Consider the following 13,493-nt stretch of genomic DNA (forward strand, 5'->3'; position numbering starts at 1 on the left):
GGCACAGGAATCACTCAGGGCAGGGCTTGTGGGACCATATGGGTACTGGGGATTGAACCCAGTTGGCTGCATGCGAGACAAGCACCTTACCCTCTATACTATGACTCTGGCTCATAGAATTATATTCATGACACGAAATCAACTTTCTGATATTTTTGTCCAAATCAGAGGCTCAGTGATATTATTACTCTATGGTAATAAATTATCACTACTTAAGATCTGAAAATTGGGATTGGAATATAGCTCAGTGGTAGAACACTTGCCTTGTATGAGAGAGGCCCTGCATTTGATCTCCTATACTGAAAAAAAAAAAGAATCTGAAAGTAGATGAGATGAAGAATACTCCTGATTACTTTTGGGTTTTTTTTTTTTTTTTTTTTTTTTTTTGGCCACAGGGCTACTCCCGTCTCAGAGCTTGGTAGTCTTTCCTGTCTGTTCAGGGGATCACACAGTGCCAAGGGCCTCAGATGTGCAAAGCCTCTACTCCCATCCATTAAGCTATCTCTCAAGCCTGGGTCTTAACATTTTATACATGCTAGGTTTTAGTTACCTTTTAGGAAAATCAGAAAATCTCCAACTTGAAAATAAATTATTTGAGGACCCGAGGTCCTTCCCTATCTTGGCCGACTCTGTGATTGGAAAAAGTGGAGAGTATGTGGTTTATCATTATAAAAGTTTGGCTGTCTTCACCCCAGTCACATTCATGTTGCTGCACAGGTGGGAAGAATAATGACTCCTGGAGGGAACCATAGCGGTGGTGTGACAGAGTTCATCCTGGCTGGCTTCCCCAGTCTCAACAGCACAAAGGCAGAACTGTTTTCTGTCTTCCTTCTCGTCTATCTGCTGACTCTTACAGGCAATGTCTTGATCATTGGGGTGATACGAGCAGATACTCGCCTGCAGACCCCCATGTACTTCTTCCTGGGTAACCTCTCCTGCCTAGAGATCCTGCTCACTTCAGTCATCATTCCCAAGATGCTGAGTAATTTCCTCTCCCGGCAACACACGATTTCCTTTGCTGCATGTATTGCCCAGTTTTACTTCTACTTCTTTCTTGGGGCTTCTGAGTTCCTGCTGTTGGCTGTCATGTCTGTGGACCGCTACCTGGCCATCTGTCACCCTCTGCACTACCCCGTGCTCATGAATGGTGCTGTGTGCTTACGGATGGCCCTGGCCTGCTGGATGGGTGGGCTTCTCCCTGTGCTTGGCCCCACGGTGGCCGTGGCCTTGCTTCCTTTCTGTGAACAGGACGCTGTGGTGCAGCACTTCTTCTGTGACAGTGGCCCGCTGCTGCGCCTGGCGTGCACCAACACCAAGGAGCTGGAGGAAACCGACTTTGCTTTGGCCACTCTTGTCATTATATCCTCCCTGCTGATTACTGCTGTGTCCTATGGCCACATTGTCTCAACTGTCCTGCGCATCCCCTCTGCTTCAGGCCGCCAGAAGGCCTTCTCTACATGCACCTCCCACCTGATGGTGGTGACCCTCTTCTATGGAAGTGCCATTTTCCTCTATGTCCGTCCATCCCAGAGTGGTTCTGTGGATACTAACTGGGCTGTGACAGTGGTAACGACATTTGTGACGCCTCTGCTGAATCCCTTCATCTATGCCCTGCGCAATGAGCGAGTCAAGGAAGTCTTGAAGGACATGTTTAAGAAGGTGATGACAAGTTTTATGGGGGATGTCTTCCTTGCTAAAAGTTTTGATAAGAAAATAAGAGGTGGGCCAGAGAGATAGTATAGGGGTTAAGGCATATGTCTTGCATAAGTTGACCTCAACCCAACCCATCATACTACATATGGTCCCCTGGGTCCAGCCAAGGGTGATCCCTGAACATCAAGCCAGGAGTTATTACTGAGTATCACCATATTTAGTACAATGCCCTCCATCCCCACCTCCCAAAACAGGAGAAAATAAGTGAAGATTGGATGGTTGAATTCTGAAACGTATAAAAAAAAGTTTTAAGTCATAATGTCTTCTTCTTCTTCCTCTTCTTCTTCTTTTTCCTTTTCTTCTTCTTCTTCCTCTTTCTCTTCATCCTCCTTCACCTCCTCCTCCTCCTCTTCTTCCTTCTCCTTCTCCTCCTCCTCCTCCTCCTCCTCCTCCTCCTCCTCCTCCTCCTCCTTCTTCTTCTTCTTCTTCTTCTTCTTCTTCTTCTTCTTCTTCTTCTTCTTCTTCTTCTTCTTCTTCTTCTTATTCTTCTTCTTCTTCTTTCCTCTTCCTCTCTTCTTCCTCTTTCTCATCCTCTACCTTCTCCTCCTTCTCCTACTTTTGGAAGCACCCTACAGTGCTCAGGAGTTACTTTTGGCTCTGCATTCAGGAAATACTCCTGGAGATGCTGGAGATAGAGCCCAGGTCAGTCATGTGTGGGGCAAATGCCCTGTTAATTATACACCAATCCCACAAAGACTATCCTTTCTCAGAAAAAAAAAATTCATTAGTTCTATCTCATATTTCTATACCATAGTTAGCACCATCTTATTAGCGTAAGACCTCCCACTCATGAAGCCTTAACCTCCACAGTGGAAAAAAGCAAGCAAAAAAACATAGAGACAATTAAGAGATATTTGTGTTCAAGGGAGAACATGGGCTTGAAGAGCAAGTCCCAAATGGTACCTGGTAACCATTTCAGAAGGTCTGAAAATGAGCTTAAAAAATGTGTAAATCCCATAGTTACATAAATTTTGTGTGTCTAAGCCAATATGTATTTGTCTGGAAAAAGACTTCATAACAATTATTCAATACATAAAAGGGTCTGTGGAAACCTTTACCAAAAGTTAAAAACTGATTAAAATTCTCAGTAGTCTTCCTACAGTTGAAGAAAATCAAGAATTTTAATAAGTTCCCTTATAATAACAAACCAATAGCTTATCTGGATACTTTTGTATATGCCCCACCACCACCAATTTTATTTACTGTAAAGTAAATAGAAAAGAGAGCAAATAAATGTTGTTTTTTTAGACATTTCTGTATGATAATCCCAGATGCCTTTGGAGAGGCATGTCAAAGAGAAATTTTATGAATAATAGAATTTGATGTGGTTTTCTAACCCGCACTTTATTACAAAGATAAATTAAAAACATCTTCACTCATTTTGTCATTGCACTGTGTTTCATTTACCCATCTTTTTACATTCTTTTCTTGCGGGGCTCCTCAGAGGTGGTGGGGCTCACCAGGACTATACCTAGGTGGGTGGGAGGGGGGCAGTATGCACTGCAGCCCTTTGAATTTCTCTCCCATCATTTTACATTTTTATATCTATTGACTTCAATCTTCTTTTGTTTTTTATGTGTGTATGTGCGTGTATGTGTGTGTGTGTGTGTGTGTGTGTGTGTGTGTGTGTGTGGTGTTAGAGACCATACCACAGGTGTCACACAAAATATTCATTTATCCAACCAAGTTCTGTTACTGGGAATTGTAATATGCTAATATATGTTAAGATGAACAAGAAGTGATTCCAGGCCTGGAGAGTACTAGAGGTAAAGCACTTGCCTTGCATGCTGCTGATCCTGGTTCTAATCCCTGTACCACAAATCATCTGCAGGCACCACCAGGAGTAACTCATGAACACAATCATGTATGGCCCCAAAACAAAGGAAAAAGAGAAAGAAAATAAATTCCTTTTTTTTTTCCGAGTAGCTTTTATTGGTGGGGGTGCAGGAACCCTGGAGTTTCAGGGAAGAAATCTCAGGGCTTCCCTCCTTTACATCAAGATCCTCCTTGAGCTGTATTATGGATTCACCACCAGGATCTCACCATTCTACAAGGAAGTGATCATTGATGTAAATAGAGGGGTTCGGCAGGGTGATACCATTTCACCGAAACTCTTCAGTGCCACTCTCGAGAACCTCATTCAACAACTGGAATGGGAGTGAAGATAGACGGTTGGGAACTACTCCACCTCCGCTTTGCTGATGACATCATTCTCATAACACCAAACATTAGTCAAGCTGCACAAATGCTGGCCAACTTCGACCACGAGTGTGGAAAGGTCGGACTGCAGCTGAACCTCAACAAGATGATACTCATGAAAAACAAACTAGTTCCTTATGCTCCATTTGCTCTCAATGGAGCAAACATCTCCGAATGCAGCAGCTATGTGTGAACTCAGCATGAGGAACGACTTGGCACCAGAGCTGTGCAGGAGGAAGAGAGCAGCGTGGAATGCCTTCAAGAGGGTTGAAGAAGTGGTCCTAAGAGGACGAAGAACCTCCAACTCCGGGCATATCTTTTCGACTCCACCGTTCTTCCTGCACTAACGTATGCCTCAGAGGCCTGGGCCCTACGCAAACAGGATGAGAACGCTATTAGGGTATCCCAAAGAGGAATCGAAAGAGCTATGCTTGGAGTATCATGTCTCACTCAAGTGAGAGAAGGAATCCGGAGTTCTGACCTCTGTTGATGGTCAAGAATCAGGGATGCTATCTCGTTTACCAAGACATCAAAAAGCAGATGGGCCAGACATGAAATGTGATTCAGAGATGACTGCTGGACTAGAGCTGTTAGCGTCTGGATTCCATGGGACGTCAAAAGACCGTGTGGCCACCCACCAACGAGGTGGTCAGACTTCTTCCTCAAAACCCTGAATGAACAGTTTGAGGCTCTTCCTGTTCCTAGAGCGAGCAGATATCATTGGGCTACACTAGCACATGACAGGGACAAATGCAGACGTTACTGGCGCCCGCTCGAGCAACTCAAAGATCAATGGGAAGACAAGTGATACAAGTGATCCCTCCTGGTGCTCAGAAGTTCTTTCTTCATTTCTCCTTTATTTCCTCTAGTGTTTCATGGAACCAATTCCTGGCCTTGGTAGTAATCTCACTCTCTGATTCAGGTGACAACTGACCTGGTCCCCTTCCCCAGGATCTTCCCAATCTCCTTAAGCTTGCCTGGAATCTTTCAGTGTATCGGGGATCCCCTCTAAGGTGCTGGAGAGGTCAGGGACTGCCTGGGCTGGAGCTCGGCCTTTGGACACCAGCCCCAGGGCAGGACCGGAAACAGAAAGAGCCTCGAGGTGGAGAGGTTGGAGCAATCTAGGATGGGGGCAGCCAGATGGTATTTGCTGTCTCAAAAAAAAAAAAAGTCTTGATTTCTTTCTTTCTTTTTTTAAAAATTTTTTTTTAATTTATTTATTTTTAATTAGAGAATCACCGTGAGGGTACAGTTACAGATTTATACACTTTTGTGCTTATACTTCCCTCATACAAAGTTTGGGAACCCATCCCTTCACCAGTGCCCATTCTCCACCACCCGTAAACCCAGTGTCCCTCCCACCCTCCCCAATCCCATCTCCCCCCCACCCCACCCTGCCACTGTGGCAAGGCATTCCCTTCTGTTTTCTCTCTCTAATTAGCTGTTGTGGTTTGCAATAAAGGTGTTGAGTGGCCGCTGTGCTCAGTCTCTAGCCCTCATTCAGCCCGCAACTCCCTTCCCCCACATGGCCTTCGACTACAATGTAGTTGGTGATCGCTTCTCTTTTTTTAAAATTTTTTTAAATTTTTGAATCATACCTGGTGATGCACGGGGGTTACTCCTGGCTCTGCAGTCAGGAACCACTCCTGGCAGTGCTCAGGGGACCATATGGGATGCTGGGAATTAAACCTGGGTCAGCCACGTGCAAGGCAAATGCCCTACCTGCTGTGCTATCGCTCCAGTCCCATAACTTTGATTTTAGAGGGAAAATCTAAGAGACAATATTTCTTTTTTTTTATTTATTCATTTATTTTTTATTGAATCACCGTGAGAACAGTTACAAAGTTTTCAGGTTTAAGTTTCAGTCATACAATGATCAAACACCCATCCCTTCACCAGTGCACATGTTCCACCATCAAGAACCCCAGTATACCCCGCATCCCACGCCCCACCCTGCCTGTGTGACAGATGATTTTCACTTTACTCTCTCTTTACTTTGATTACATTCATTTTTCAACAGAAAACCCATTGTTATTATTTGGAATTATCCCCCAACAATCAGACCTGCTGAAAAGGCATCATTAGATCATTTGTTTTTTATTGCTGATAATGAAGAGCCATGTGGGTTTAAAATTCTGATATTTTAGTCCAGAGGTATTTCTTAGATTGGTTTGTGTGCCTCTGGGATCATGGCTGATCAGGAACAGAGGAGACGTTTGTGGGTTGCTGCTCGGGGTCTCCTTTGGGCGGGGAACAGGGCTGTTCTGGCCCCCCACATTGTGAGAGTTCCTGCACACCCCATCACTTCAAGCTCCTACCTCTCTGTCCAATTGGCTCTGAAAGGAGGTGGTTGCCATGCTGCCGCAAAGGGGAAAAAGACGAGGGACAAAACCCCTTCCCCTCCCGGGGCTGCACGGGGCTGTAATTCATAGTCCAGGAGCATTCCTGCCAGCAGCCGCTGTGTTCCGAGATTGGTTTGTGTGCCTCTGGGATCATGGCCGTTCAGGGGCGAAGGAGCTGTTCCTAAACATTTTTTTTTGTATATCAGGAAAGGTCTGGAGAAATAATCCTAGTCCCCACATACCGGAGCCATGTTGGTAGAAGCTCAGTGTCACCAGGATTCCATATGGAGAAGGTGGAGAAACTGCACCTGCTCCATCTGGTACACCCTAGTATTATTGGCTCGTTTGGGGGTCTGGAGCATTCTCTAGAGCGTGATGCCTGCCGGCCAGGATTCTTTACTGGATTAAAAATTTTAATTTCCCAAAAGTAGCAAAAATTTGCTTGTATATTTGTGTATTTGGGTTCTTTTTTTTGGCATTTTGGGTCAAACCCAGTGATGCTCGAGGGTTACACCTGGCTCTACACTCAGGAATTACTCCTGGAGGAGCTTAGGGGACCATATGGGATGCTGGGGATCGAACCTGGGTTTGGCTGCATGCAAGACAAGCACCCTACCTGTTGTACTATCACTTCGGCCCTGTTTCTTATCTTTAGACCAAACCAGGTGGTACTCAGCAGCTACTCTTGGCTCAGTGCTAGACAGTTACTTCTGGCATCCAAGGCTGCTGGGGATCAAATCCAGGCCACTAACAAGTGTTCATCTCATTTAGTTATATCTTTAGACTAACCAAATTCATTTTTTAATCTGTGATTCAATTAATTAAGCATATTTCCTCTGGTATTACTTCTAATCTGAAAAAAGTGATGTTTCCTGGATAGGTTAAAGTTTTAAAATATTTTTCAGTAAAGATAGTGCATATTTGAATAAGACTCTGCAGCACCTGCAGTGTAAAAAGTACAAATCATCAGGTGTACATTGAGGAATTCATGGTCATTGCATCTGCAGAAGAATCTCATAAATATATGCTTAACAAATCTATTATTTCTGTCTTGATGAAAATAAGAACAAATTTTGTAGTTTGGTTGGTATACTTTTGTATTTGTATAGAAGATCTAAGAGACAATATTTCAAAGGGTTGGGATCCCAAGGAAAGATCATATGAGACTTGATTTACTCTTTTCTGTATTATTTGTTGGAATATTTTTCAGTGGTTATTATTGAACACTTTCATGTTGGAGTCCATCTATATGGAGACTGTTTTTAAAACATTTAGATATCAAAAAATTTAAATTAAAAATAAAATTAAAAATTTAGGTATCAAGCACACCAACCACAAGCTTGTGCTCCAAAACTGACAGAATGCCTATTAGCATGAAAAGGTCCTGAAGCTTCACTCGACCCTGGCAGTAATAATGCTTTCATCTGATTCTGTTAGTAATGCTTCTAGAATTTCTATTCTACAAGATTTCTGAGAACTCAATGGAATCCAAGTGTTGCTGGTGACTCATTAAGTGGGGAGTACAGGAGGTCGCCTCAAGAAAAAAGTGCTCCTGCAGAGCCAGAGTGATAGTACAGCAGGTAGGGTACTTACCTTGTATATGGCCAACTTGGGTTTGATCCTTAGCATCCCATAAGTCCCCTGAGAACTGTCAGGAGTGATTCCTGAGTGTAGAGCCAGGAGTAACTCCTAAGCATTGCTAGATATGACCCACAAACAAATTTAAAAATGTACTTCCACCTCTACTCAACTCACCTCAGCCATGAACTCTCAGGGAAATTCCTTGCCTAGCTCCTAACTTCAGCACAGGCATTTTGGGTCCGTCACCTTTGTCTCACAGAAAAGAATTTCAGGAGGAGGCAAAACAGTGAATGGTGAATTCTTTTTCTTCTCTTCTCTTTTCTTTCTCTCTTTTTTTTCTCTTCTCTTTTCTTTCTCTCTCTCTTTTTTTTTTTTTTTTTTTGCTTTTTGGGTCACACCTGGCGATGCACAGAGGTTACTCCTGGCTCTGCACTCAGGAATCACCCCTGGCCGTGCTCAGGGGACCATATGGGACGCTGGGATTTGAACCCGGGTCGGCCGGGTGCAAGGCAAACGCCCTACCCGCTGTGCTATCTCTCCAGCCCCTTCTTTCTCTCTTTCCTTCTTTTTCTTTCCTTCCTTCCTTCTTTCTTTCCTTCTTTCTTTCTTTCTTTCTTTCTTTCTTTCTTTCTTTCTTTCTTTCTTTCTTTCTTTCTTTCTTTCTTTCTTTCTTTCTTTCTTTCTTTCCTTGCTTCTTGCTTCTTTTCTTTCTTTCTTTCTTTCTTTCTTTCTTTCTTTCTTTCTTTCTTTCTTTCTTTCTTTCTTTCTTTCTTTCTTTCTTTCTTTCTTTCTTTCTTTCTTTCTTTCCTTCCTTGCTTCTTTCTTTCTTTCTTTCTTTCTTTCTTTCTTTCTTTCTTTCTTTCTTTCTTTCTTTCTTTCTTTCTTTCTTTCTTTCTTTCTCTCTTTCTTTCCTTCCTTGCTTCTTTCTTCTTTCTTTCTTTCTTTCTTTCTTTCTTTCCTTGCCTCTTTCTTCTTTCTTTCTTTCTTTCTTTCTTTCTTTCTTTCTTTCTTTCTTTCTTTCTTTCTTTCTTTCTTTCTTTCTTTCTTTCTTTCGTTCTTTCCTTCCTTGCTTCTTTCTTCTTTCTTTCTTTCTTTCTTTCTTTCTTTCTTTCTTTCTTTCTTTCTTTCTTTCTTTCTTTCTTTCTTTCTTTCCTTGCTTCTTTCTTCTTTCTTTCTTTCTTTCTTTCTTTCTTTCGTTCGTTCTTTCGTTCGTTCTTTCCTTCCTTGCTTCTTTCTTCTTTCTTTCTTTCTTTCTTTCTTTCTTTCTTTCTTTCTTTCTTTCTTTCTTTCCTTGCCTCTTTCTTCTTTCTTTCTTTCTTTCTTTCTTTCTTTCTTTCTTTCTTTCTTTCGTTCTTTCCTTCCTTGCTTCTTTCTTCTTTCTTTCTTTCTTTCTTTCTTTCTTTCTTTCTTTCTTTCTTTCTTTCTTTCTTTCTTTCTTTCTTTCTTTCTTTCTTTCTTTCTTTCCTTGCCTCTTTCTTCCTTTCGTTCTTTCCTTCCTTGCTTCTTTCTTCTTTCTTTCTTTCTTTCTTTCTTTCTTTCTTTCTTTCCTTGCTTCTTTCTTCTTTCTTTCTTTCTTTCTTTCTTTCTTTCGTTCTTTCGTTCGTTCTTTCCTTCCTTGCTTCTTTCTTCTTTCTTTCTTTCTTTCTTTCTTTCTTTCTTTCTTTCTTTCTTTCTTTCTTTCTTTCTTTCCTTGCTTCTTGCTTCTTTTCTTTCTTTCTTTCTTTCTTTCTTTCCTTCCTTGCTTCTTTCTTTCTTTCTTTCTTTCTTTCTTTCTCTCTTTCTTTCCTTCCTTGCTTCTTTCTTCTTTCTTTCTTTCTTTCTTTCTTTCTTTCTTTCTTTCTTTCTTTCTTTCTTTCTTTCTTTCTTTCTTTCTTTCTTTCCTTGCCTCTTTCTTCTTTCTTTCTTTCTTTCTTTCTTTCGTTCTTTCCTTCCTTGCTTCTTTCTTCTTTCTTTCTTTCTTTCTTTCTTTCTTTCTTTCTTTCTTTCTTTCTTTCTTTCTTTCTTTCTTTCCTTGCTTCTTTCTTCTTTCTTTCTTTCTTTCTTTCTTTCTTTCGTTCTTTCTTTCGTTCGTTCTTTCCTTCCTTGCTTCTTTCTTCTTTCTTTCTTTCTTTCTTTCTTTCTTTCTTTCTTTCTTTCGTTCGTTCTTTCCTTCCTTGCTTCTTCTTTCTTTCTTTCTTTCTTTCTTCCTTCCTTTCTTTCTTTCTTTCTTTCTTTCTTTCCTTGCCTCTTTCTTCTTTCTTTCTTTCTTTCTTTCTTTCGTTCTTTCCTTCCTTGCTTCTTTCTTCTTTCTTTCTTTCTTTCTTTCTTTCTTTCTTTCTTTCTTTCTTTCTTTCTTTCTTTCTTTCTTTCCTTGCTTCTTTCTTCTTTCTTTCTTTCTTTCGTTCGTTCTTTCGTTCGTTCTTTCCTTCCTTGCTTCTTTCTTCTTTCTTTCTTTCTTTCTTTCTTTCTTTCTTTCTTTCTTTCTTTCTTTCTTTCTTTCTTTCCTTGCTTCTTGCTTCTTTTCTTTCTTTCTTTCTTTCTTTCTTTCTTTCTTTCTTTCTTTCTTTCTTTCTTTCTTTCCTTGCCTCTTTCTTCTTTCTTTCTTTCTTTCTTTCTTTCTTTCTTTCTTTCGTTCTTTCCTTCCTTGCTTCTTTCTTCTTTCTTTCTTTCTTTCTTTCTTTCTTTCTTTCTTTCTTTCTTTCTTTCTTTCTTTCTTTCTTTCTTTCTTTCTCTCTTTCTTTCCTTCCTTGCTTCTTTCTTCTTTCTTTCTTTCTTTCTTTCTTTCTTTCTTTCTTTCTTTCTTTCTTTCTTTCTTTCTTTCTTTCTTTCTTTCTTTCCTTGCCTCTTTCTTCTTTCTTTCTTTCTTTCTTTCTTTCGTTCTTTCCTTCCTTGCTTCTTTCTTCTTTCTTTCTTTCTTTCTTTCTTTCTTTCTTTCTTTCTTTCTTTCTTTCTTTCTTTCCTTGCTTCTTTCTTCTTTCTTTCTTTCTTTCTTTCTTTCTTTCGTTCTTTCTTTCGTTCGTTCTTTCCTTCCTTGCTTCTTTCTTCTTTCTTTCTTTCTTTCTTTCTTTCTTTCTTTCGTTCGTTCTTTCCTTCCTTGCTTCTTCTTTCTTTCTTTCTTTCTTTCTTCCTTCCTTTCTTTCTTTCTTTCTTTCTTTCTTTCCTTGCCTCTTTCTTCTTTCTTTCTTTCTTTCTTTCTTTCGTTCTTTCCTTCCTTGCTTCTTTCTTCTTTCTTTCTTTCTTTCTTTCTTTCTTTCTTTCTTTCTTTCTTTCTTTCTTTCTTTCTTTCCTTGCTTCTTTCTTCTTTCTTTCTTTCTTTCGTTCGTTCTTTCGTTCGTTCTTTCCTTCCTTGCTTCTTTCTTCTTTCTTTCTTTCTTTCTTTCTTTCTTTCTTTCTTTCTTTCTTTCTTTCTTTCTTTCTTTCTTTCCTTGCTTCTTGCTTCTTTTCTTTCTTTCTTTCTTTCTTTCTTTCCTTCCTTGCTTCTTTCTTTCTTTCTTTCTTTCTTTCTTTCTTTCTTTCTTTCTTTCTTTCTTTCTTTCTTTCTTTCTTTCTTTCTTTCTTTCTCTCTTTCTTTCCTTCCTTGCTTCTTTCTTCTTTCTTTCTTTCTTTCTTTCTTTCTTTCTTTCTTTCTTTCTTTCTTTCCTTGCCTCTTTCTTCTTTCTTTCTTTCTTTCTTTCTTTCGTTCTTTCCTTCCTTGCTTCTTTCTTCTTTCTTTCTTTCTTTCTTTCTTTCTTTCTTTCTTTCTTTCTTTCTTTCTTTCTTTCCTTGCTTCTTTCTTCTTTCTTTCTTTCTTTCTTTCTTTCTTTCGTTCTTTCTTTCGTTCGTTCTTTCCTTCCTTGCTTCTTTCTTCTTTCTTTCTTTCTTTCTTTCTTTCTTTCTTTCTTTCGTTCGTTCTTTCCTTCCTTGCTTCTTCTTTCTTTCTTTCTTTCTTTCTTCCTTCCTTTCTTTCTTTCTTTCTTTCTTTCTTTCTTTCTTTCTTTCTTTCTTTCCTTGCTTCTTTCCTTTCTTTCTTCTTTCTTTCTTTCTTTCTTTCTTTCTTTCTTTCTTTCTTTCTTTCTTTCTTTCTTTCTTTCTTTCTTTCTTTCCTTGCTTCTTTCTTCTTTCTTTCTTTCTTTCTTTCTTTCTTTCGTTCTTTCTTTCGTTCGTTCTTTCCTTCCTTGCTTCTTTCTTCTTTCTTTCTTTCTTTCTTTCTTTCTTTCGTTCGTTCTTTCCTTCCTTGCTTCTTCTTTCTTTCTTTCTTTCTTTCTTCCTTCCTTTCTTTCTTTCTTTCTTTCTTTCTTTCTTTCTTTCTTTCTTTCTTTCTTTCTTTCTTTCTTCCTTGCTTCTTTCCTTTCTTTCTTCTTTCTTTCTTTCTTTCTTTCTTTCTTTCTTTCTTTCTTTCTTTCTTTCTTTCTTTCTTTCTTTCTTTCTTTCTTTCTTTCTTTCTTTCTTTCTTTCTTTCTTTCTTTCTTTCTTTCTTTCTTTCTTTCTTTCTTTCTTTCTTTCTTCTTTCTCTTGGAGCCATACCCAGCTATACCCAGAGGTTATTCTTGGCTCTATGCTCAGGAATCAATTCTGGTGGTACACAGGAGACCATATGGGGTGTTGGGGACCTGTTGCATGAACGTTCGTGCGGTCGGAGGCGCTGAGATAAGGAACGCGGAAGAAATATGTCTCATGGAGAACCAAGGCTTGCTCTGGCTCTTGGCAAAGGCAGAGGGCCTCATGGATCTCCTTTTATTGATCATGGTACCTCTAAAGGGTGCAATACAGTGACGTCACCAAAGGCATCAAAAGAAGTTACAGGAAGAACATTGAGGCAGTAGAATATGCATTATTTCCTTGCATCTGCAGGCCAGTAATCTTGGCCTCCAAAAAGAAGATACAAAACCAAAACTGAAACCTTTCTTGGACTAAAAGCACTTGGATTTACATCCCAAAGACAAAAGTGGCCCCCACCTGAAATCTACATCCCAAAGATTAGGCTGGGCCCGCGCCTGCATTTTGCAATCTCAAAGGTCAGGCCTGGCTAGCACCTGAGTTCTGCATGTCAAAGACCAGCCAGGCTTCTGTGAGAGAAGGAAAACTGCTCTTTTCAATATACAGAAATTATTTTCTGAAGGCAGCTTGAAGGGGGAAAATGTTTAGCTTCATCCAAACCAGTCAGGACACACAAGAAATCTCGCCCGTTTTCATGGGTCCCTATGTTCCTGTCTGTAGTACAGTACAGTCTACATGGGCTCACCCTGATAGCTCAGTCCAGCCCCAACAGGGACCAAACCTGGGTCAGCCATATGCAAGGCAAGCACCTTACCTGCTGTAAGCACCTTACCCCAGTCCCTGAAACAAAGGTTCGTTTGTTTGTTTTTTACTGAAACTTATTAGAAAGATGTGAGAGGAGAGAGAGGGAGAAGTACATGTTAGAGAGAACGTGGTCTTCTCCATAATGATTGTGAGGACAGACCACAGGAATCTATTTAGCTTTCTTTAGACTCTTTTTACAGGAGCCGGCATTGTATCTATCTGTCCCTGAGCAAGGAATTTGGATACAGGCACCCTGGGTCGCAAGAAGGGTGGTGGTCAGACCAGATAACAAGACTCATATCACAAGACCCATATCACAGGACCCAGGACTGCCCCCAGAACTGGGACATTCCTGAATATTGGCGCGAATACCGATCTCTAAAACCATAGGCTAAAGAG

General features: G+C 40.3%; 1 protein-coding gene across 1 annotated transcript; it reads left to right on the forward strand.

Moving 5' to 3' along the window:
• Nucleotides 1-729: 729 nt before the first annotated feature.
• On the forward strand, nt 730-1,737 carry LOC101555544 (olfactory receptor 6S1). Its single transcript, XM_004609710.2, has one exon. It carries the CDS (start codon nt 730-732, stop codon nt 1,735-1,737), a length of 1,008 nt encoding a protein of 335 aa, XP_004609767.2.
• The last annotated feature ends 11,756 nt before the right edge of the window (nt 1,738-13,493 follow it).

The sequence above is a fragment of the Sorex araneus genome, chromosome 3 (genome assembly GCF_027595985.1).
Source record: "Sorex araneus isolate mSorAra2 chromosome 3, mSorAra2.pri, whole genome shotgun sequence".
Lineage (NCBI taxonomy): Eukaryota > Metazoa > Chordata > Mammalia > Eulipotyphla > Soricidae > Sorex > Sorex araneus.

Excerpts from the sequence above, each read along its gene's own strand:
- LOC101555544 (XM_004609710.2), top strand. The coding sequence starts at position 730 with ATGACTCCTGGAGGGAACCATAGCGGTGGTGTGACAGAGTTCATCCTG.